General features: G+C 50.9%; 2 protein-coding genes across 2 annotated transcripts; both read right to left on the reverse strand.

Moving 5' to 3' along the window:
- Nucleotides 1–2,190: 2,190 nt before the first annotated feature.
- LOC139999814 (olfactory receptor 14C36-like) lies at nucleotides 2,191–3,150 on the reverse strand. The gene has a single exon (XM_072029440.1). The coding sequence runs from the start codon at nucleotides 3,148–3,150 to the stop codon at nucleotides 2,191–2,193; it is 960 nt and encodes a 319-aa protein (XP_071885541.1).
- Nucleotides 3,151–18,999: 15,849 nt separating this feature from the next.
- On the reverse strand, nucleotides 19,000–19,959 carry LOC139999815 (olfactory receptor 14C36-like). Its single transcript, XM_072029441.1, has one exon. The coding sequence runs from the start codon at nucleotides 19,957–19,959 to the stop codon at nucleotides 19,000–19,002; it is 960 nt and encodes a 319-aa protein (XP_071885542.1).
- Between the last annotated feature and the right edge of the window lie 472 nt (nucleotides 19,960–20,431).

The raw sequence follows: 20,431 nt of genomic DNA on the forward strand, positions 1-20,431 counted from the left end.
TTCAGATACTTCTCATATACCCAGTTGCTTCTAGGGGTTTCAGGGAGGTTAAGCTTGCCTGCGTTTCAGTAGTCCCTTTCATCATCCCTGTAGCCAACTCTGTATTTCTCTTTTACCATTTCCTATCTCTCTGTGTCAAAAATTTCTTGTACAGTCATCAATGGTGGATGGTGCACCTCACTGGAGGCAAGTTAGAGTTGACTCACAGCTGTGGACTGTGGTTTTTGTTTGGTTGCTTCTTTTATTTTTGTTGGTGTTAGTTTCTTTTTAATATACTTTTTTTGTAAATATTAAAAAAAAAAAGACACATCCACACAAAAATAACAACAAAAAACTGTGTGTAGCCAGATGTCTGAGGAAAGGAGGCGGGAGTTGGTGCAAAAATCATAGAATCATAGTATATCCCAAGTTGGACAGGACTCATAAGGATCATAGAGTCAAGCTCCTGGCACCACACAGGTCTGCCCAAAATTTTAGACCATGTGACTAAGTGCACAGTCCAATTGCTTCTTAAACTCTGACAGGCTTGGTGCCATGACTCTGTATCTGGGGAGCCTGTTCCAGTGTGTAACTACCTCTCAGTGAAGAGTTATCTTCCTGATATCCAGCCTGAACCTCACCTGTCGCAGCTTGACACCATTCCCTCTGGTCCTATCACTGGTCACTAAAGAGAATAGAGGGGTGCCTGCCGCTCCACTCTCCCTCGTGAGGGAGACTAGACCATGATGAGGTCTCCCCTCAGCCTCTCCTTTTCCAGGTTGAACAGGCCAAGTGACCTCAGCTGTGCCTCCCCTCTAGGCCCTTCACCATTTTTGTAGTCCTTCACTGGACTCTCTCCAATAGTTTCATATCCTTTCAGTACTGTGGTGCCCAGAACTGCACACAGTACCCAAGGTGAGGCCCCAACAGTGCAAGGTAGAGCAGGATATTCACCTCCATCAACTGACTAGCAATGCCGTGCTTGATGCACCCCAGGATACGGTTGGCCCTCCTGGCTGCCAGGGCACACTACTGACTCATATTCAGCTTGCTATCAACCTGCCAGCTCATGTTCAGGAAAGCTTTGAGCACACACCCAGATCCCTTTCCTGTGCACAGCTTTCCAGCCAGTCTTCCCCAAGCCTGTAGAATTGCATGGGGTTGTTGTGGCCAAAGAGGAGGAAGTAGCACTTACCCATGGTGAACCTCATCCCACAGCCCTCTGCCCATCAATCCAGCCTGTCCAGGTCCCTCTACTGGGCCTTCCTACCCACTGGCAGATTGACACTTCCCTCCACCTTGGTGTCATCTGCAAACGTACTGGGGGTGCACTCAATTGCCTCATCCAAATCATCAATAAAAATGTTAAACAGGATGGGCCTCAACACCAACCCCTGGGGAACACCACTCGTGGCTGGTCACCAGCTGGATTTCAGTCTGGCCACCACTACTGTCTGGGCCCGGCCACCCAGCCAGTTTTTAAGCCAGCAAAGTGTGTGCCTGTCCAAGCCATGGGCTGCCAGCTTCTCCAGGAGAATACTGTGGGAGATCATGGCAAAGGCCTTGCTGAAGTCTAGGTAGACTATGTCATCAGGCTTTCCTTCATTCTCCAGGCAGGTCACTGGTCATAGAAGGAGATGAGGTTGGTCAGGCAGAACTTGCCTTTCTTGAACCCATACTGACTGGGCCTGATCCTCTGGTAGTCCTGCATATGCTGCATAATTGCATTCAAGATGACCTGTCCCATCACCTTTCCTGGCACCGAGGTCAGGCTGACAGACCTGCAGTTCCCTAGTCCTTCTTTATGACCTTTCTTAAAGATGGGCATCACATTAGCAAGTCTCTACTCACCCAGGACATCTTTGGAGGATCATGACCACTGACAGATGCTGGAAAGCGTCTGATAGGTGGTGGAAAGTGACACAAGCTTCTGGAAAGCTTGGTAACAACCTTGAAAAAACATCCAAGCCTTCAGACAGTGCACTGTGGAGATCCCATTTTATTTTGAAGGTAAGAGTCAGCTCTGACCTTCTGTTGGACACATATTTGTATAGCCTCAAGAGCAAACAGAGAAGTGTCAATCCTCAGCAGAAGTAGGGTGAAAAAGAGATATTACTCTAAGAGCACAATAAATCAAATGATACCAAAGAGAACAATAACAATATTGACAATGAAAGAAGGACCAGGCCTGAGGGGAGGTACCAAGTTAAGTCAATTCTGGAAAAAGAGGGGAAATTTGTCTCTATTTAGAAACATTCGTGAAATCACTTTCCTAATAGCCCACTTGAGCTCCCTGTTTCTCATGCTGTAGATGAGGGGGTTCAATGTTGGAGGCATCACTGAGTACAGAGCTCTCACCACCAGGTTCAGGGATGGAGAGGAGATAGAGGGGGGCTTCAGGTAAGCAAAAAGGGCAGTGCTGATAAACAGGGAAACCACAAACAGGTGAGGGAGGCATGTGGAAAAGGCTTTGTGTCGCCCCTGGTCTGAAGGCATCCGCAGCACAGCCCTGAAGATCTGCACATAAGAAAAAAGAATGAAAACAAAGCACACGGACGTTAACCAGACACCAATCACAAGCACCCAAAAACTCCTCAGGTAGGAGCGTGAGCAGGAGATCTTCAGGATCTGGGGGATCTCACAGAAGAACTGGTCCACAGCATTGCCTCTGCACAATGGCAGTGAAAATGTATTGGCAGTGAGCAGCAGAGCATAGAGAACCCCACTGCCCCAGGCAGCTGCTGCCATCTGGGCACAAGCTCTGCTGCCCAGGAGGGTCCCGTAGTGCAGGGGCTTGCAGATGGCAACATAGCGATCGTAGGACATGATGGTGAGAATAAAATACTCTGCTGATATCAGAAAGGGAAAAAGAAAGACCTGTGCAGCACATCCTGCATAGGAGATGGCCCTAGTATCATGAAGGGAATTGGCCATGGCTTTGGGGACAGTGGTGGAGATGCAGCCCAGGTCGAGGAGGGCGAGGTTGAGGAGGAAGAAATACATTGGAGTGTGAAGGCGGTGGTCGCAAGCTACGGCGGTAAGGATGAGGCCGTTGCCCAGGAGGGCAGCCAGGTAGATGCCCAGGAAGAGCGCGAAGTGCAGGAGCTGCAGCTCCCGTGTGTCTGCGAAGGCCAGAAGGAGGAACTCGGTGATGGAGCTGCTGTTGGACATCTGATCCTCCTGGACAAAGGGGAATACCCAAGGAAGAAAAGATAGTGATCATTAGGAGAGAAAACCTATTTCTCTTCGCATCCAAACACCCCTACAGTGACTTTCCCCTTTCTGAGGCGTTTCTTTTGCTCCCTTGCCTGAGGTCTGGTTGGTGTTGGAGGAATGTGCCCCTGGGAGCAGCGGTCTCTGCTGTGTGTGCTGGAGGATTCAGACCTGTCCTACAGCTCTACATGAAAAGAAACCAGGAGTGATCGCTGATTAAATCTACCTCTGATGTATTGGACTTCACAGCATTACCACTCTCAACACTCTTTACTGATGTACTTGTGATTTACTTTGTTCTATCTGCATCACACTCAGGAGCATTTTTAGAGGGTAGAAAACCCTGGCAGTTGTAAGAAATACCAGGTGAGCTTTTGTGAGTCCCGGAAGGTAAAGTTAATGTCCTTAGTGCAATGAGGATAGCCAGTCTGTCCATCTACCCTGGTCTCAGCCAAACTCCAGGGCTCAGTCGAGTTACCTACATTGGGCTGCCCAATGATTGTGGCCTCAGAAAGTCCCTGGAAGGTGATACAGCTTTGTCCATGCCCCACAGACTGCAATGCCGAGAGCCCCATAGGTTAGAAGGGGAACTCTGGGCACCTTCCTGCTATGGACACATCTGCATGGTGGGACCCAGAGGGTCAGTGCATGAGCTGCAGCTGAAAGCCCCATCTCCCCAATTGCAGGGAGCCATAAAGCAAGAACAGCAGCTGCAGGTCTAAGAAGAGAGCGGAATAGCACAGGGCTTCTGCCAGGGGAGGCAAGGCGAGGCACCAACAGGAACTCAGAAGGGCCTGCTGTGAGTGAGGTCCTGCTACTGAGGTTATGAGTCACGTCCTGAATCCTATGAGCTAGAGGGCAGACAGAGAGGTACCAGACTACTCTGCTAGCACTGTCCTGCCATTCCCTGCCCATGGCTCTGTTGTCTGCAGCTGTCCCAAACCGCAGCTGGGTCTCTGTCCCCACGCCTTCTGCCTGCAGCTCACAGCCCCCATCCCACCCGCTGGGTGCTCAGCTCTGCCCTGCAGACACCTCCTGGCAGCAGGGCTCTGCCCAGGGGCAGCTCACTGGGGGCACGTCCTAGAGCCAGGTCACACAGACCCTGCTGACACTGTGCAAGGGGTGGTGGAGATTTCTGGATAAGATTTACTGGGGGTACTTGTAACCTCCTTAGGATGCCTTAGGACTGTCAGGCTTTTCTAGAAAATAACATCATATATTTCTGTTTCCACTGAGCCTAAAACAGAAACTGAAAGGAGAGGCTAAGGAAAGATGAGAGTGAAATTCTCTTAGTATTCTGTGGAGCTGTGAGCAGGCTGCACCAGGCAGCAGCCTCCCACCAGCAGCAGGACCCTGCCCTACTGGAAGGGCTCCTTCCACCCGCAGCTTCTCCCTGCAGTGCCCTGGGCAGCTCCCCGGGCAGGCTGAGTGCTGAGCCTGGCAGGCAGCAGAGGCCCTGCCCTGGCACACAGCCCCTGGGGCACAGCAGGGACCCTGCTCTGCACCACAGCCCTGGACACCCCTGCCTGCACCCCCGGCTTCACAGCCCGCAGATGGCCTGCAAAATGGGAGCCGTTGGGACTTGGACATTGACCCTGCAGGGAACCCCTCCTCTGGTGATTGTGTTTCTCCACACTAAAGGAAAAACAAGTGTATCTGGCCTGATCTGTGGGAAGTTCTGGCTATTGGAAAACCCTCCATGATACTCCTGTGAATTGCACTGCAGAAAGAGATTTACCGTGTTATGTGCTAAGAAGATCTCTCCTCTTCTGAGCTCTCAGCATACACATATTCCACTCAGCCCATAATTTCTTTCTCCTTTCTCTCCTCTCCCACTGCCACCTGCAGTCAGAGCCCCCAGCCCTGCTGCGCTGTGCAGAGGAGCTGCTTCTGGGCAGAGCTGTCTCTGTGCAGCGCTGCCCGCTTGCCAGGAGCTCCCCTTGGGCCCAGGAGCCCGGCCCAGCTCAGCAGCAGAGGCCCAGCCCAAGGCCTCCCTTGCTCTGCCCCCCACCAGGTTCCCTGCACATGGCCCTGGGGCTGCAGGGGAACCTGCTGGGAAACAGCCTGAAGGGATCCCTGGGGTTCCTTCCCTCACTTGGCACACACAATTCTTGGCAGCAAAATCACCTCTCATAAAAGAAAAATAAAGTTAATAAAATCTGTATAAGATTCACCTTCCTTTGTCCTGTCCATGGAACTGGCTGTACGCTGGGGGAGCCCGTGTGAGGTCAGAGGAGAGACAGTCAGGGGCACAGTGTGATCATGCTGAATGGGTGCAGATTCTTCAGAAGAGACAATTGGGCATGATCAACGAGAGGTTGCTCCACGTGAAGAATCTGTCTGGATGCATGGATCTCTTCTATGTATTGGGCAGCAGACTGGGGGAGCCCTTATGGTTTAGGGACAAAAGCCAGTCAGGGTGACAGCATGGCAGGAGGTAAATGTCTGCAGCCAGGCTGAAGAAGTGGGCAAAGTCTTGTGGAAAGCATTGGAGTAAGTTGAGTTCAATGACTCCATGTCACTGTGAGGGAATTTATTCACTCTGCCAACCACAGGAAAGGGACACTGCTGGGTTCAAACATTCCCCATGTTTTCTGTGGGTTCTTGCAGAGAGCTTCTGTGCACAGGTGTCAGATGGGCCAACCTAGGTGATGTTCACCAGGATCTGGCACTTGCAAACAGGAAAACCTGTGTCTTGACACTCCTCTTGCACAAGGCATGATGTAGTCCAGCTGCTTTTCAGCACATGGAAAGAGATGAGGTTTAGGGGACAGACCTATACCCAGCATTGCACAGGCTCAGCCTTATGTTTCCCTGCAGCCCACTTGACATGGTCCAGCTGACACGGGACCAGGTACATCTGTGTGCAGTAAAGTCAGGGGCTGTAGTCCTGCCTTCAGCATGCCACAGGTCTCCTGAAATGAGAGAGTTTAGATCCTAAATCAGGATGGCTTCCTCCTCCATTGTGGACACCAAGACACAAGTGGTCTCCTGCAGGCAGATCTGGCAGCCCAGCTGCAATGGGCAGGCTGCCCCCCCACCTCAGCCTCTTCTGTGGTCTCCACCTCCTCTGAAGGCCCAAAGCTGTGCACCGTGGGGAGGCTGTGGCAGCCTACAGGAGAGCCTGGCATCCATCCTAGACCATTCTCCCCACTCCCCTTTTTGTCTGCCCTACTCTTCTCTCTCATCATGACATGTTGAGGGTACATCTGCCCCTCACTCATGTATCACCTCTGCCTCCTGCATGGCAGACTGGGGGATGGTGCTGAGGCCCTGGCATGTACTCCAATTCACTCTGTAAAACCCATCCTTCTTTCAGAAGTGAGTTACATGCAGTGAAGAGTTCAGTGACTCCGAGGGGCTGTTCCATCCCAGGTGCCTTTGCTCCCATCTTTTGAAAAATCCAGGCCCCAGGACAAGCCTCAAACCCAACCAGTGTGGGAGGGCTCCCAACAGCAGAAGCATGTTGGTAAAAGGGGGCAGTAGTGGTATCTCCAGGGCTCCACTGCCTTTGCTCCATGGCCTTTGCCACCATTTGGAGATGTCCCTGTACTCTTCCACATCCCAAAAAGAACTGGGCAGAAGGGAAATGGCTGTTTCTCAGGACAAGAAGGGAAATCTCTCATCTCTCTCGAGCTGTGCCATGTCCTTGCTTCTGACTTCACAGGCCTTCAAATGTCACACGCTGATGTCACAGAGGGGGCACTGCATCACCAGGATATTGTCACTGGAGCAGCGGCAGTGCCGGCACTTCCCTGCAAGGCCTGGTCCCTGCTGGGCACTGCTTGGGTGCTCCCCAGCGCTGTCCTTCTGTGGCCAGGAGTGGGGGCAGAAGGCAGCAAGCTTGCACTGGGCGACCCTCGCTGACAGACGGAGGAGCAGGGGCACCTTGCAGAGGAGCTGTGGTTGAGAACCCAGGGCGGGCATCCCTTGTCCTGAGCTGAAGGCCAGCAGCAAGCGAGATGGAGGGCTGCTGGAGGGTGACCATCACCTCTGTCCTGACTTCCCTGTTCCCAGTGCTCCTGCAGCTCTCCCCCAAAGGTAAGGGTGTCAGGAGCCCCTTCCCAAGATGTGTCACAGGGGCTGTCAGCTGTCCAAAGCTGCAAGTCATGGGCTTTGGGGGGAGGCTGGAGAAGGCTGGTGGCTGCTGTGAGAGCCCTGCCTGAGTGTCCCTCTGAGTTCACGGGACAATGTAGCAGCCAGGACTCCTGGGTCCTGATGCTAGGGATGACCTTATCCCTGGGGCTTCTCTAGGCATGCCTCCTTGCTATGGGGGACAATGCAGGGCCAGGTTTCCCTGGGAAATGGTGCCTCTTTGGGATCTCGCTCTGGGAGGAAAAACATTATGGAATCATGGAATTTCCTGGGTTGAAAAGGACCTTCAAGATCATCTACTTTCAATCCCCCTGCTCTGGGCCAACCACTAGAGCAGGATGCCCAGAGCTGTATTCAGGTGGTCTTGAATGCCTCCAGGGATGGGGCATCCACAACCTCTCTGGGCAACATGTTCCAGTGCCTCACCACCCTCTGAGGGAAAAAAGCTCTCCTAATTTCTAGTCTAAACCTTCCCTGTCTTACTCTAAAACCATCCCCCCTTTTCCTATCACTACCAACACATATGAACAGGCATTTCCCCCTCCTGTTTATACACTCCCTTCACATACTGGAAGGCCACAATGAGGTCTCGGCAGAGCCTTCTCTTCTCCAAGCTAAACAAGACCAGTTCCTTCAACCTTTCTGCAAAGGGGAGATGCTTTAGCCCTCTGATCATCTGAGTGGCCCTCCTCTGGATCCGTTCCAAGAGCTCCACATCCTTCTTGTGCTGGGGGCTTCAGGCCTGTACACAGTATTCCAGGTGGGGTCTCACAAGAACAGAATAGAGGGGGACAGTCACAGCCATATCCCTCCTGGCCACTCCTTTTTAATGCAGCCCAGAACAGAGTTGGACTTCCAGGCAACAAGCGCATGCTGCTGGCTCATGTGCAGCTTCTCGCCCAGCAGGACCCCAAAGTCCTGCTCCACAAGGCTACTCTCAATTTCTTCTTTGCCCAGTCTATATAAATACGTGGGATTGCCCAAGTCCAAGTGCAACGTCTTGCACTTGGCCTTGTTGAACCTCATTAGGTTCTCATGGACCCAGTACTCCAGCCTGTCCAGGTCCCTCTGGATGGCATCCCTTCCCTCTATTGTATCGACTGCACCACTCAGCCTGGTGTCATCTCCAAACTTGCTGAGGATTCACTGGATTCCATCACCTATGTCATTGATAAAGATGTTGAAGAGTACCCGTCCAAAGACCGACCCCTGAGGGACACCACTTGTGACCAGACTCCACCCAGACATAGAACCATTGACCACAACACTTTGGCTGCGACCAGCCAACCAATTCTTGATCCACCTAACAAGCCATCCTTCAAATCCATACTTCTCCAATTTAGAGAGACAAATGTGGTGAGGGACCATATCAAAGGCTTTGCCCAAGTCCAGGTAGATGATATTCATAGCCCTTCCTTTGTCCACTGATGTCATCACTCCATCATAGAAGGCCATCAGATTGGTTAGGCAAGATCTGCCTTTGGTGAAGCCATACTGGCTGTCTCAAATCACCTCTTTATCTCATGCATGCCTTCAGATGTGTTCCAGGAGGGACTGCTCCGTGATCATCTCAGGCACAGAGTTGAGGCTCACCAGCCTGTAGTTCCCCAACTCTTCTGTTTTCCCTTTCTTAAAAATGAGAGTCATGTTTCCCTTTTTCCAGTCACTGGGGGCTTCGCCCAACAGCCATGATTTTTCGAATATGATGGAGAGCGGCTCAGCAACCGCATCAGCCGTCTCTCTCAGCATCCTGGGATGTAGACCCTCTGGTCCCATGGACTTGTATACATCCAGTTTCATTAGGCAGTCCTGGACTTGTTCCACTGTCACAGTGGGACAAAATCTGCTCCTCTCACCCTCTCCTCGAGTTTCAGGGTCCTGACAGACACAGGAAACTTGACCACGAGTGAAGACTGAGGCAAAGCACTTATTGAGTACCTCAGCTTTTTCCATGTCTGAGGAAGCCAGTTCTCCCACCTTGTTTATCAGAGGGGGAACACTCTCCTTGGGCTGTCTCCTCCTGCCTATGTATCCGTAGAACCCCTTCTTGTTCTTCTTCACATCCCTTGCCAAGTTCAGCTCCGTCTGTGGCTTGGCTTTCCTGGTCCCGTCTCTACACATCTAGTTGACACCCCGTATTCCTCCCAAGCAATACAACCCTCCTTCCACTTCTTGTACATTTTCCTATTTTTCCCTCAGTTTAAGCAGCAGGTCCTTGCTCAGCCATGCCAGTTGCCCATCTCCTCTGCTCGAAGTGTCCTTCACTCTGCTCACAGTGTTTGTCTTAGCTCATGGATGAACTGCATTAGATGTCCTTGAGTCTTCTGAGGCTCAATCCAAGGCTTATTGCCTTCTGCACCTACAGCACAATAACTATTACTTCCCCTTACTATGCTGACTGACCTGATGGGTCTGTTCATATTAATGCCTTATAATTTCCATAGTTGGACAGGGGCATATTCCCAGACTGGGGCAAGCTTCTGGGCTGTGCCACAGCCATTCAGAGTTACCTGTTCTTGAGTCTTTCCATCTGAGTTTATCACACGTGGCCCAACACAAGTTTTTGGGTGTTGTCTGTGTTGTCTTTCCTCCAGACATTTGGGAAGTTGAAGTCCCCCACCAGAGTATTTTCCATAACCAACACACTATAGGCCAGTGTGTGATTGGCTCTAAGATATTCCAGGCTTTGATTCAATAACCTGCAATGTTCTAGGACCAAAGTCATTGAGCACAAGCTAAAATATCAAAGCTCTTTTGTATTTGTATAGAGAATTCCCATACTCCAAAGTCACCTCTAGAAGAGTCCGTAATAATGTAGGCAATCACGATTGACATAAGCAAAGGCAGAATTACTGAAGCCAGTTGCAAGGAGTCCCAGAGGTGCCTTTCCATGATGACCAGCTGTGGTGAAGACCTTGGGTTGCTTTGCGTTGACTGAATGCCAGAGGATGTTGGAAAGCAAGAGAACCAAGACTTTGCACATCTCTGGGCCCCAATGGCAGATGCCACTCACAGAAGGAGTCCAGGCAACAGCGATATGCTTTGCTGAGAGGCAAAACCCCTCTCACAACAGAAGGGTCAGGGAACAAATCCTTCATCCCATTTGGCTGATCTCACAGGAATACCCAGACACAAGGCTGCCAGGCTGTCACCATGACTGTGGCAGTGTGCCGCTCTGTCAAGCACCAAGTTGCATTTCTGGAGAATCCATCCCTATTGCTTCTTCTGCAACTAAATGGCCACTTTTCTGACCCTGTCAGGCTTCTCATGCATTTGACATCACAAAGAAAAGGTGGTGTCTCCTTCCTAGGGAGGAATAACTCCGAGCACCAATACAGGCTGAGGAGAGGGGGAGGATCACCTCTCTTCAGCCTGCTGGCAACACTTTTCCAAATGCAGTCCAGGATCCCGTTGGCCTTCTTGGCCACAAGGGCACATTGCTGGCTCATGCTCAGCGTACTGTCCACCAGGACTCCCAGGTCTCTCTCTGCAGAGTTGCTCTCCTGCTGGTTAGTCCCCAGCCTCAACTTCGAAAATTGTGCCAGGGCAGTTTTTGGTTGGATGTTAGGAAGAACTTCTTTACCAAAAGGGTTGTTAGGCATTGGAATGGGCTGCCCAGGGAAGTGGTTGAGTCACCATCCCTCGAGGTCTTTAAAAGACGTCTAGATGTAGAGCTTAGTGATATGGTTTAGTGGAGGACTTGTTAGTGTTAGGTCAGAGGTTGGACTCGATGATCTTGACGTCTCTTCCAACCTAGAAATTCTGTGATTCTGTGATCTCTCCACCCTGCCAAGGTCCCTCTGAATGGCAGCACAGTCCTCTGGGGTATCAGCCACTCCTCCCAGCTTTGTGTCACCAGCAAAGTTTGTGAGGGTGCATATCATCCACTTCATTGATGAATAATTTGAACAAGAAAGAGGAAATTTGGCACATCCTGTAGATCTGCACACCGAAGTAGGGCAATTGCTGCCTAAGGAATCAGTCAATACAGTGTTCAGAGAGGGCCAATTAGATTTTGTGTGATCTGCATCCAAGTGTGTTCCCCAGGAGAGATCCTACTGCCTTCCAGGAGTTGTGAGCCCTGCCTGCAGAGACACAGTGCTTAAAGGCAGGCAGAAGTGGCAGCATGCCCAGAGCTCCCTGCGGGAGAAGACTTCGCAGCCCTGCACCCGGTAAGTCTCTGGCTGGAGGGCAATGCAGCCGCAGTTCCTGGAGGCAGGAGAAGCCGGGGGTGCAGGCAGGGGTGTCCAGGGCTGTGGTGCAGAGCAGGGTCCCTGCTGTGGCCCAGGGGCTGTGTGCCGGGGCAGGGCCTCTGCCGCCTGCCAGGCTCAGCACTCAGCCTGCCCGGGGAGCTGCCCAGGGCGCTGTGGGGAGAAGCTGCGGGTGGAAGGAGCCCCCCCGGCAGGGCAGGGTCCTGCTGCTGGTGGGAGGCTGCTGCCTGGGGTAGCCTGCTCACAGCTCCACAGCACACCAAGGCAATTTCAAAGGGAACTTCACTCTCATCTTTCCTTAGCCTTTGCTTTCAGTTTTCTCTTCTTTTGGCTCACTAGGAATAGAAATAGAAGCTGTTATTTCCTGGAAGAGCCTAAGACTCATACACCACCAGAAGGAGGTTTAGAAGAATCTCCAGAAACTCTTTCCTGCCTCTCAGCCCATAGAAAGCTCCACCACCACTCGTGCAGTGTCAGCAGGGTCTGTGTGACCTGGGCTCTTGGACCTGCCCCCACCGAGCTGCCCCTGGGCAGAGCCCTGCTGCCAGGAGGTGTCTGCAGGGCAGAGCTGAGCACCCAGCGGGTGGGATGGGGGCTGTGAGCTGCAGGCAGGAGGCGTGGGGACAGAGACCCAGCTGCAGGCAGGGACAGCTGCAGGCAGCAGAGCCCTGGTCAGGGAGTGAGAGGGAGCTGCTCCAAGAAAATTTATGGCAGGGGGGATTTGTGTACTTCCCTCCCATCCCTGAAGTGCCAACGCCTTCTCACAAACTTCTTGGCTACTTTTCTCATCCAGCCATGTCATGGAAATTTTAACACGAGTTTCTTTGGAATCCCTAGATTTTGGGGGATGAAAATTCATCTGGAGCTCAAAATCTGATGATGATGTTCCTAAGTGTTAGTTCTGTCCTTAAATAAAAATCATCCATATTTTCTCCGAAGTGTTGGGTCTCAGAGAAATGCTACGTGGGGAAGGAGCTGACTCTCCCTTCAGTACATAGGCCATACAAATGCAGCTGGTTGGCTGCATGTGGGCAGCTGCTACGATCCCTCTGTGTCCGCGGTGAAAAGCAGGGAGCTGAGATCCTCCTCAGGTTTGGTGAGATGGGTGAGGGGTTTGGAGATCTGCCCTTTGAATCTGTCTTCATCTCTTCCCAGCAGCATTACGGTTCTTTTTAGGGGATCACCTAAGTGCAACCATCCTCCAGAAATGCCTGCAAAGGGCAGCTGAGACCAGGACTGGCTGATAAAACAGCTGTCCTCACTCTGTCCTGAGGAACAGTCCCTTTGCCTCGCAGGACCCCCAAAACTACCTTATTGGGGAGTACAAACACCAAGGTTGTATGCATAAATGCACCCCTCAGATGAGGTGGAGAAACTAGAAAATACCCCCAAAGCCTGGACAATGGGTTTTCACAAAAATGTTGAGTTTTTTTGAATTTTCAGCAAGCATTCTGAAATTAGTTTGATACCTCATCTGTATTTAATACAACAACAGCCCATGTCCTCATTTACATAACTGCGTGGGTCAGGACTGCCTCCTCCAGCGCCCTACTTATCCCAGTGGCACTGGAATCAGCATCAACTAGAACAAACAAGCTCTTGTGAAATGGACCTGCAAAGATCTTCCTGAAAAGGGAGAGGCAGGAGGGAGGATTGTATAAGAAATTGAGTAGGTTTGATCACAGAGTTCTGTCCTAATGTTGTCCTGATTTTCTCTCTTCAGACTGCCCTCTATACCCAGAGGCATCAAATGTCCAACAGCAGCTCCATCACCAAGTTCCTCCTCCTGCCATTTGCAGACACACGCGAGCTGCAGCTCCTGCACTTCGTGCTCTTCCTGGGCATCTACCTGGCTGCCCTCCTGGGCAACGGCCTCATCCTCACCGCTGTAGCCTGCGACCACCGCCTCCACACCCCCATGTACTTCTTACTCCTCAACCTTGCCCTCCTCGACCTGGGCTGCATTTCCACCACTCTACCCAAAGCCATGGCCAATTCCCTCTGGGACACCAGGACCATTTCCTATGCAGGATGTGCTGCACAGGTCTTTCTTTATCCCTTCCTGATATCAGCAGAGTTTTCAATTCTCACCATCATGGCCTATGACCGCTACATTGCCATCTGCAAGCCCCTGCACTACGGGACCCTCCTGAGCAGCAGAGCTTGTGCCCAGATGGCAGCAGCTGCCTGGGGCAGTGGGGTTCTTTATGCTCTGCTGCACACTGCCAATACATTTTCCCTGCCCCTCTGCCAAGGCAATGCTGTGGACCAGTTCTTCTGTGAAATCCCCCAGATCCTCAAAATCTCTTGCTCACACTCCTAATTCAGGAAAGTTTGGGTTCTTCTGGTTGGTTTCTCTTTAGCATCCGGGTGTTTTTTTTTCATCATGCTTTCCTATGTGCAGATCTTCAGGGTCGTGCTGAGGATGCCTTCTGAGCATAGCCGGCACAAAGCCTTTTCCATGTGCCTCCCCCACCTGTTTGTGGTCTCCCTTTTTCTCAATACTGCCATGTTTGCCTACCTGAAGCCTCCCTCCATCTCCTCCCCATCCTTGAATGTGTTGGTGGCAGTTCTGTACTCAGTGATTCCTCCAGCAGTGAACCCTCTAATCTACAGCATGAGGAACCAGGAGCTCAAGGTTGCTGTTAGGAGAGCAATTTCACAGATGTTTCTTAAGAATGATTATTTTCCCTTCTTTCTCCAGAAATGACTTTCTGCATATCCTCTTGCAGTCTTGATCCTTGTATTGTTATCATTATAGCTATTGTTATCTTCAGTGCCACTTGCATTTATAATGTTCTAAAAAAAAAAAAAAAAAGAAGTCATTTATTCATCATCCTTTTACTGAGGAGGTACTTCCTTTTTGTACATCCTTTTACTGAGGATGTACAGTAAACACTGCTCTGTTTACTGTTGAGGTTCTGTAAAAGTCTGTCTAAAAGCACATCATCACTGACTCATCTGTGTAATAAAATGGGGTGTCCCCAGTGCACTGCCTGCAGATTTGGCTAGTCATTCAAAGCTGGTGCCAAGATCAGGGCTGTGTAGCTGCTCCCTGGAAGGCCTGTTGCTGCATGGATCTGGGAGAGAAATAGGTCATTGTGTGAGCTGTGAGAGACCACAGGTAGGATTTAGGAGCAGCCTGCTGGTGTCTGATGACAGTGGAGATGGTGAAAGGTCACTGAGATACAGAGCCATGACCGTCCCAAATGTGGCAGGGCAGAGGACAGCCTCCAGGACACGAACGTTGAGCTGTGTGGAGAGCCCAGGTGTTCTCCATGGGCAGCATGTGCCCAGGGCAGGCAGTGACTGGAGGCCAAAAAAGAGAGAAAATGCCCAAGATCTTGTCACCAAAGAAGAATGTCATAATTCCTGTGGGATTCTGTGGAGTACCAGCATACACAGGGAAGGGAGGTTGCAGAGAGATTAATGTCACCCTTACAAAGTTATCACCAGCTGGATCTAGAAAGACACCGGGAAACCCCTAGTGTCCTTGGCAATGTTCCCTGCTCTTTCTGAGCACCTGCCAGAACGACAGACCATAGTAAGTGGGATTAGCAGCACTGATCCCAACCCAGCTGGATTTACTTCCCACGCTGTGCAGCTCAGCCCATGTGCAGTCACCTCTGGGGCACCACAGCCTGCTTGGTCTGCTAATAGTGCCACCAGCCCAGGGACATGTGGCGAGCATGGGAGGTGGCCAGGAAGAGCTGGACGGATCAGAGGACACATGGGGAGAGATCAAATGGGAGTTGGCCTTGGCTGGAAGTTACTGTTAACCTAATCCCAAGACTAGGTCTGGACTGTGAGTACCCTAATGAGTGCTCATGAGTTAGAGTAGAAGATGAGCCAGAAGTCTGCAGTTTCCTGGTGCTGCACTAGGTTGGGAAGTGGCTGAAGAAGGACTGGTGCCCTCTATTCTTCATTTCATAACTCCATAATCTTTCCTGAAGGGTGGCATCGAAAGCCAAGTCTGGTGCCTGTGCCAGGACTTACACTGATGGAAGCATGACACAGCAGCCATATCAGTTTGCTTCTGTTCCTCAGTCTAAGTCCGTCACATGTCCATGTGAGAGTCTCCCCCAGCCTACGTGCTGAACAATAGCCCAGAAGTCATCAGCAAGCCCTCAGATTGGGTCCACCCCAAGGCAATGCTGTGAACCAGTTTTTCTGTGAAATCCCACAGATCCTTGTTGTGGTTTAACCCAGCCAGCAGCTAAGCACCACACAGCAATTCACTCACCTTCCACCCTCCCTTTCTGAGATGGGGGAGAGAATCAGAAAAAAAAAAATGAAGCCTATGGGTTGAGATAAAGACAGTTTATTAGGACAGAAAATAAAGGAAAATACTGATATGTACAAACAAAGTGATGCACAATACAATTGCTCACCACCTGCTGACCAATGCTAAACCTATCCCTGAGCAGCCCGCCCCCTCCCCTGGCCATTCCCCCCCCCCCCCCCCCCCCCCCCCCGGTATAATTGTTGAAAATGACATCATATGGAATGGAATACCCCTGTGGCCACTTTGGGTCAGCTGTCCTGGTTCTGTCCCCTCCCAGCTCCTGCTGCACCCCCAGCTTGCCCGTTGGCAGGACAGAGCAAGAAGCTGAAAAGTCCTTGGCCTGGTGTAAGCAGTGCCCTGCAACAATTAAAACATTATTCTCATTCTAAATACAAAACACAGCACCATACCAGCTACAAGGAGGAAAACTAACTCCATCCTAGCTGAAACCAGGACAATCCTTAAACTCTCCTGCTCACAGTCCTTCCTTGGTGGGTGAAGGGAATTTATCACACGACTCCAGGCTGGTGTGCAACTGAAGCATTTATTGAGTATACATTCTTGCATTTATACCCTTAGCATCTCTGCACATGCCAGTTATGCTACCAGGCAAGCTCGCTCATTGGTGGCTATACTAGTGTTCACACAACTATCACGCTCTTATTCCGCTCGTTGATTTGTTGTCACGTGGACCTCTTGTGCTGGTTGTTTTCTCAACTCCTCAATTGTTACTTCTTCTTCGACCTTGTGCCTTATCTTGCATTATCTTGTACCTTAGCTTGCATTTTTCTATTAGCTACTTTATTTTTGTGACTAGCAGGTACCACAGGCTTCCAAACTGAGCTCCCATAGGTGGGTGCTTGTGGGTAATGTTTTTGTGGACTCTGGGAGTGCAGCTGTGACTGCAGGAAGGATAAGTCCTCCCCTTGATCTTGTCCATGACTAGATGCCTCTGCATGCTGCACTGGAAAAGGGAGCATATTGATGACATGCTAACGCCCCTTTCACTTTCCCCATGTCTGTGGGGTCCTCAAAGAATGTGCCTCAGTCCTAAGGTCCAGCCCAGCTCCTGCAAGCATCAGGAGCCTGGAGAAATTGCCCCAGAAGTCTCAGCCCTCTTGTGGACTCAGGCAAATACACACAAGTGTATGCACAAGCACACAAACACACAATCTCACACACACAGAGATGTGTGCACAAGGCACACACTTCTGTGCATTCTTTACCTTCTCATCTGTTTCTCTAGGTGATCCTGTGAATCACATCAGGCAGACCACGTGGTTCAAACGGCACAAGCTTCCATCTTACTGCCTTTTCTCTTTTCTAATTATAACTAGCAATGTACTGTTCCCAGGCTGCAATGGTAGACCTGCTACTTCAAAGCAGCCTATCCTGCAAGGGCATTTCCCGTATTTAAGGATGAGCTGCCCCATTTCAGATCAGAGCCAGTTCCTCCAGCTGGAAAAGGAACCTGTCGGCTGCTGGCCAAACCTGAGCCAATGAGCAATGCTGGTTGTGTCTCTTTGTCATAATTTCCTGGCAGAGGAGTGAGAAAATGTGAGAGAAGCAGCCCTGTAGACACCAAGTTCAGTGCAGAAGGAGGGCAGGATGTGCTCCAGGTGCCAGAGCAGAAGTTCCCCTGAAGCCTGTGGAGGAGCCCATGTGGAGCAGGTGGATGTGGCCTGAAGTAGGCTGCAGCCACTGGAGAGGAGCTCACACGGGACCAAGTTTTCTAGTGGGATCTGCAGCCCATAGGGAGGAGTTGACACTGGAGCAGACCACTTCCGAAGGCCTTTCCCCAGCTCTGTACAGATCCATGTTGGATAACATCTTAAGAACTGCAGTCTGTGGAAAACTCATGGTGGATCATTTTGGGAAGAGAATTCATGCATCCCATGGGAGGGAGGGTGCAGGAGGGTGAACATGGAGATGAAGTGTTATGGATGGAAAACACCCCTCATTGCCCAGCCCCACACATCGCTCGGTGGGGAGGAGGTTGAGGAAGTGGGGTGGAGGATGGTTTTTGTTGGCTTTTGTTAACGCTCTAGATTCTTATTAATTCGCATTAAATGACATTAATTCTCCCCAAGCTAAGTCTGTCTTGCTGTGACAGTAATTGTGAATGATTTCCTGCCCCTTACCTCAAGCCATGAGATGTTTAATTGTATTCTCTCACCCTGTCCATAAGGAAATGTTCCCCCAGCACAGCCCCCTGCCAGCCCTCACTGCCCTGGCCCTCACTGCCCTCCTGCTTTAACAGCCTCCCCCCTTCACCCAGCCTTGCCTCAGCCCCATCATGGCCCTCACAGGGGTTCACAGACAGCCCTGCCCTGGGGCTGGCTGGACCCTGGGCCTGGAGAGGGACCAGGCTGGGCTGGCCGTTCCCCTGGTACAGGCCCTGAGCCCAGCAGGAGGATGGGAGTGCTCACATTTCAGTGATTGGCCCTCCCCAGACTGAGGTGGAAGGCTGGTGCTGGGAACCATGAGGGATGGGGGCTGGTGGTAGCTTTCTCGGGCAGTTTCTCCTTTTTGTTCGTGCTACAAGCTGGGCTGAATCTGTGCCCTGGGACACCCTGCTCAAGACACTGTGGGTGTAGAGATAGTCTTTATTGTCTGACCACCCTCATGTTAAAGAAATTTTTCCTAATGTCCAGATTGAACCACCCCTGGTGCAGCTTTGTGCCATTCCTTTGTGCCTGAGGATGACTTGAATCCTTTTCCAGACCCACCTTCCCTGTGCCTGCTGGGTCTGCATTACCTCCATGGAGACTGCAGACATCTCATTTGCCTGTAGAAGCCAACATACCAAAAAGACACTATGAGAGAGTCAGCTCAGTTTCAGTGGCATACATATTTTATCGGGGCGACAGAGAAAGAGAGCAGGTCGATGTTTCAGATGAAATGAGACAAAGCCAAACGTCTGTAGGAACATTACAATGGTACTTAAAAAAAAAAAAAAACAACAACAATATAATGATAAAAAAATAAAAGAAGGAGAAGGAGAAGGAGAAGGAGAAGGAGAAGGAGAAGGAGAAGGAGAAGGAGAAGGAGAAGGAGAAGGAGAAGGAGAAGGAGAAGGAGAAGGAGAAGAAGAAGAAGAAGAAGAAGAAGAAGAAGAAGAAGAAGAAGAAGAAGAAGAAGAAGAAGAAGAAGAAGAAGAAGAAGAAGAAGAAGAAGAAGAAGAAATGCACAGGAGTGTCATGAGTATACTGTCAGTCAGTTGTGGAGACAGATGAGAAGTTTACCATCAGTGAAAAATGTCAATGAAATCACTTTGTTCAGTGCAACTTTCAGCTCCTGGTTTCTCATGCTGTAGATGAAGGGGTTGACTGTTGAGGGCACCACTGAGTACAGAACTGCCACAACCAGGTCCAGAGATGGGGAAGAGATGGAAAAAGGCTTCAGGTAGGCAAACATGGAAGTGCTGAGAAACAGGGAGACCACTGCCAGGTGAGGTAGGCATGTGGAAAAGGCTTTGTGCCGTCCCTGCTCAGAGGGCATCCTCAGCACGGCCTTGATGATCTGAACATAGGAGAGCACAATGAATACAAAACATCCAAAGTCGACGAAAACATTACCCACAAGAACCCAAATTTCACTGAGGAAGGACTGTGAACAGGAAAGCTTCAGAATCTGTGGGATTTCACAGAAGAACTGGTCCATAGCATTGCCTTGGCAGAGGGGCAGGGAAAATGTATTGGCCGTGTGCAGGACTGCAGTGAGAACCCCACTGCCCCAGGCAGCTGCTGCCATCTGGGCACAAGCTCTGTTGTCCAGGAGGGTCCCGTAGTGCAGGGGCTTGCAGATGGCAACATAGCGGTCATAGGCCATGATGGTGAGAAGAGAATACTCTGCTGAAAACAAAAACACAATGAGAAAGACCTGTGCAACACATCCTGCATAGGAAATGGCCCTGGTGTCCCAGAGGGAATTGGCCATGGCTTTGGGGACAGTGGTGGAGATGCAGCCCAGGTCAAGGAGGGCGAGGTTGAGGAGGAAGAAGTACATGGGGGTGTGGAGGCGGTGGTCGCAGGCTACAGTGGTGACGATGAGGCCGTTGCCCAGGAGGGCAGCCAGGTAGATGCCCAGGAAGAATGCGAAGTGCAGGAGCTGCAGCTCCCGCATGTCTGCGAATGCCAGGAGGAGGAACTCGGTGATGGAGCTGCTGTTGGACATTTGAGTCCTTTGGGCATGGGGACCTGTCTGGGGAGGAAAATATAGCAAAATATTATGCCAGATTCTTTGAGGAAAACTCGATTTCTTGTACAAACCTTGGAAGAATGTGCTGAGGTCAAAATAATCCAATTTCAATGTGCATATCTCCAAACTCCTCAGATATTGGGGGTTGTCTCAGTTCTCCCTATGTATCAACAGACAGACAGATCATTGCAGCTGACCTATTCGAGATGTCCAATAGCATTTCCATGCCCTTATCTCTCACATGTCTTCTCCATGGATAGCACAGAGCTGCTATGGCAGAGCTGTGCCCTAGTGGAGGACAGCCTGCAGCCCAGCAGAACCCTTGCAGGAAAAGAGTGGAATGCCCTAAACATGGCGTGACCTGAACACAGAGACAGCTCATTCACAGCCCCACACACAGCATTTCCACAACCCTACACATCAGGAGGGGACATGGATCCTTTCCCTC

This window comes from Anas platyrhynchos, chromosome 30 (genome assembly GCF_047663525.1).
Source record: "Anas platyrhynchos isolate ZD024472 breed Pekin duck chromosome 30, IASCAAS_PekinDuck_T2T, whole genome shotgun sequence".
NCBI classification, from domain to species: Eukaryota; Metazoa; Chordata; class Aves; order Anseriformes; family Anatidae; genus Anas; species Anas platyrhynchos.

What these genes read in the sequence shown, in the direction of transcription:
- LOC139999815 (XM_072029441.1), bottom strand. Translation starts at nt 19,959, where the DNA reads ATGTCCAACAGCAGCTCCATCACCGAGTTCCTCCTCCTGGCATTCGCA.
- LOC139999814 (XM_072029440.1), bottom strand. Translation starts at nt 3,150, where the DNA reads ATGTCCAACAGCAGCTCCATCACCGAGTTCCTCCTTCTGGCCTTCGCA.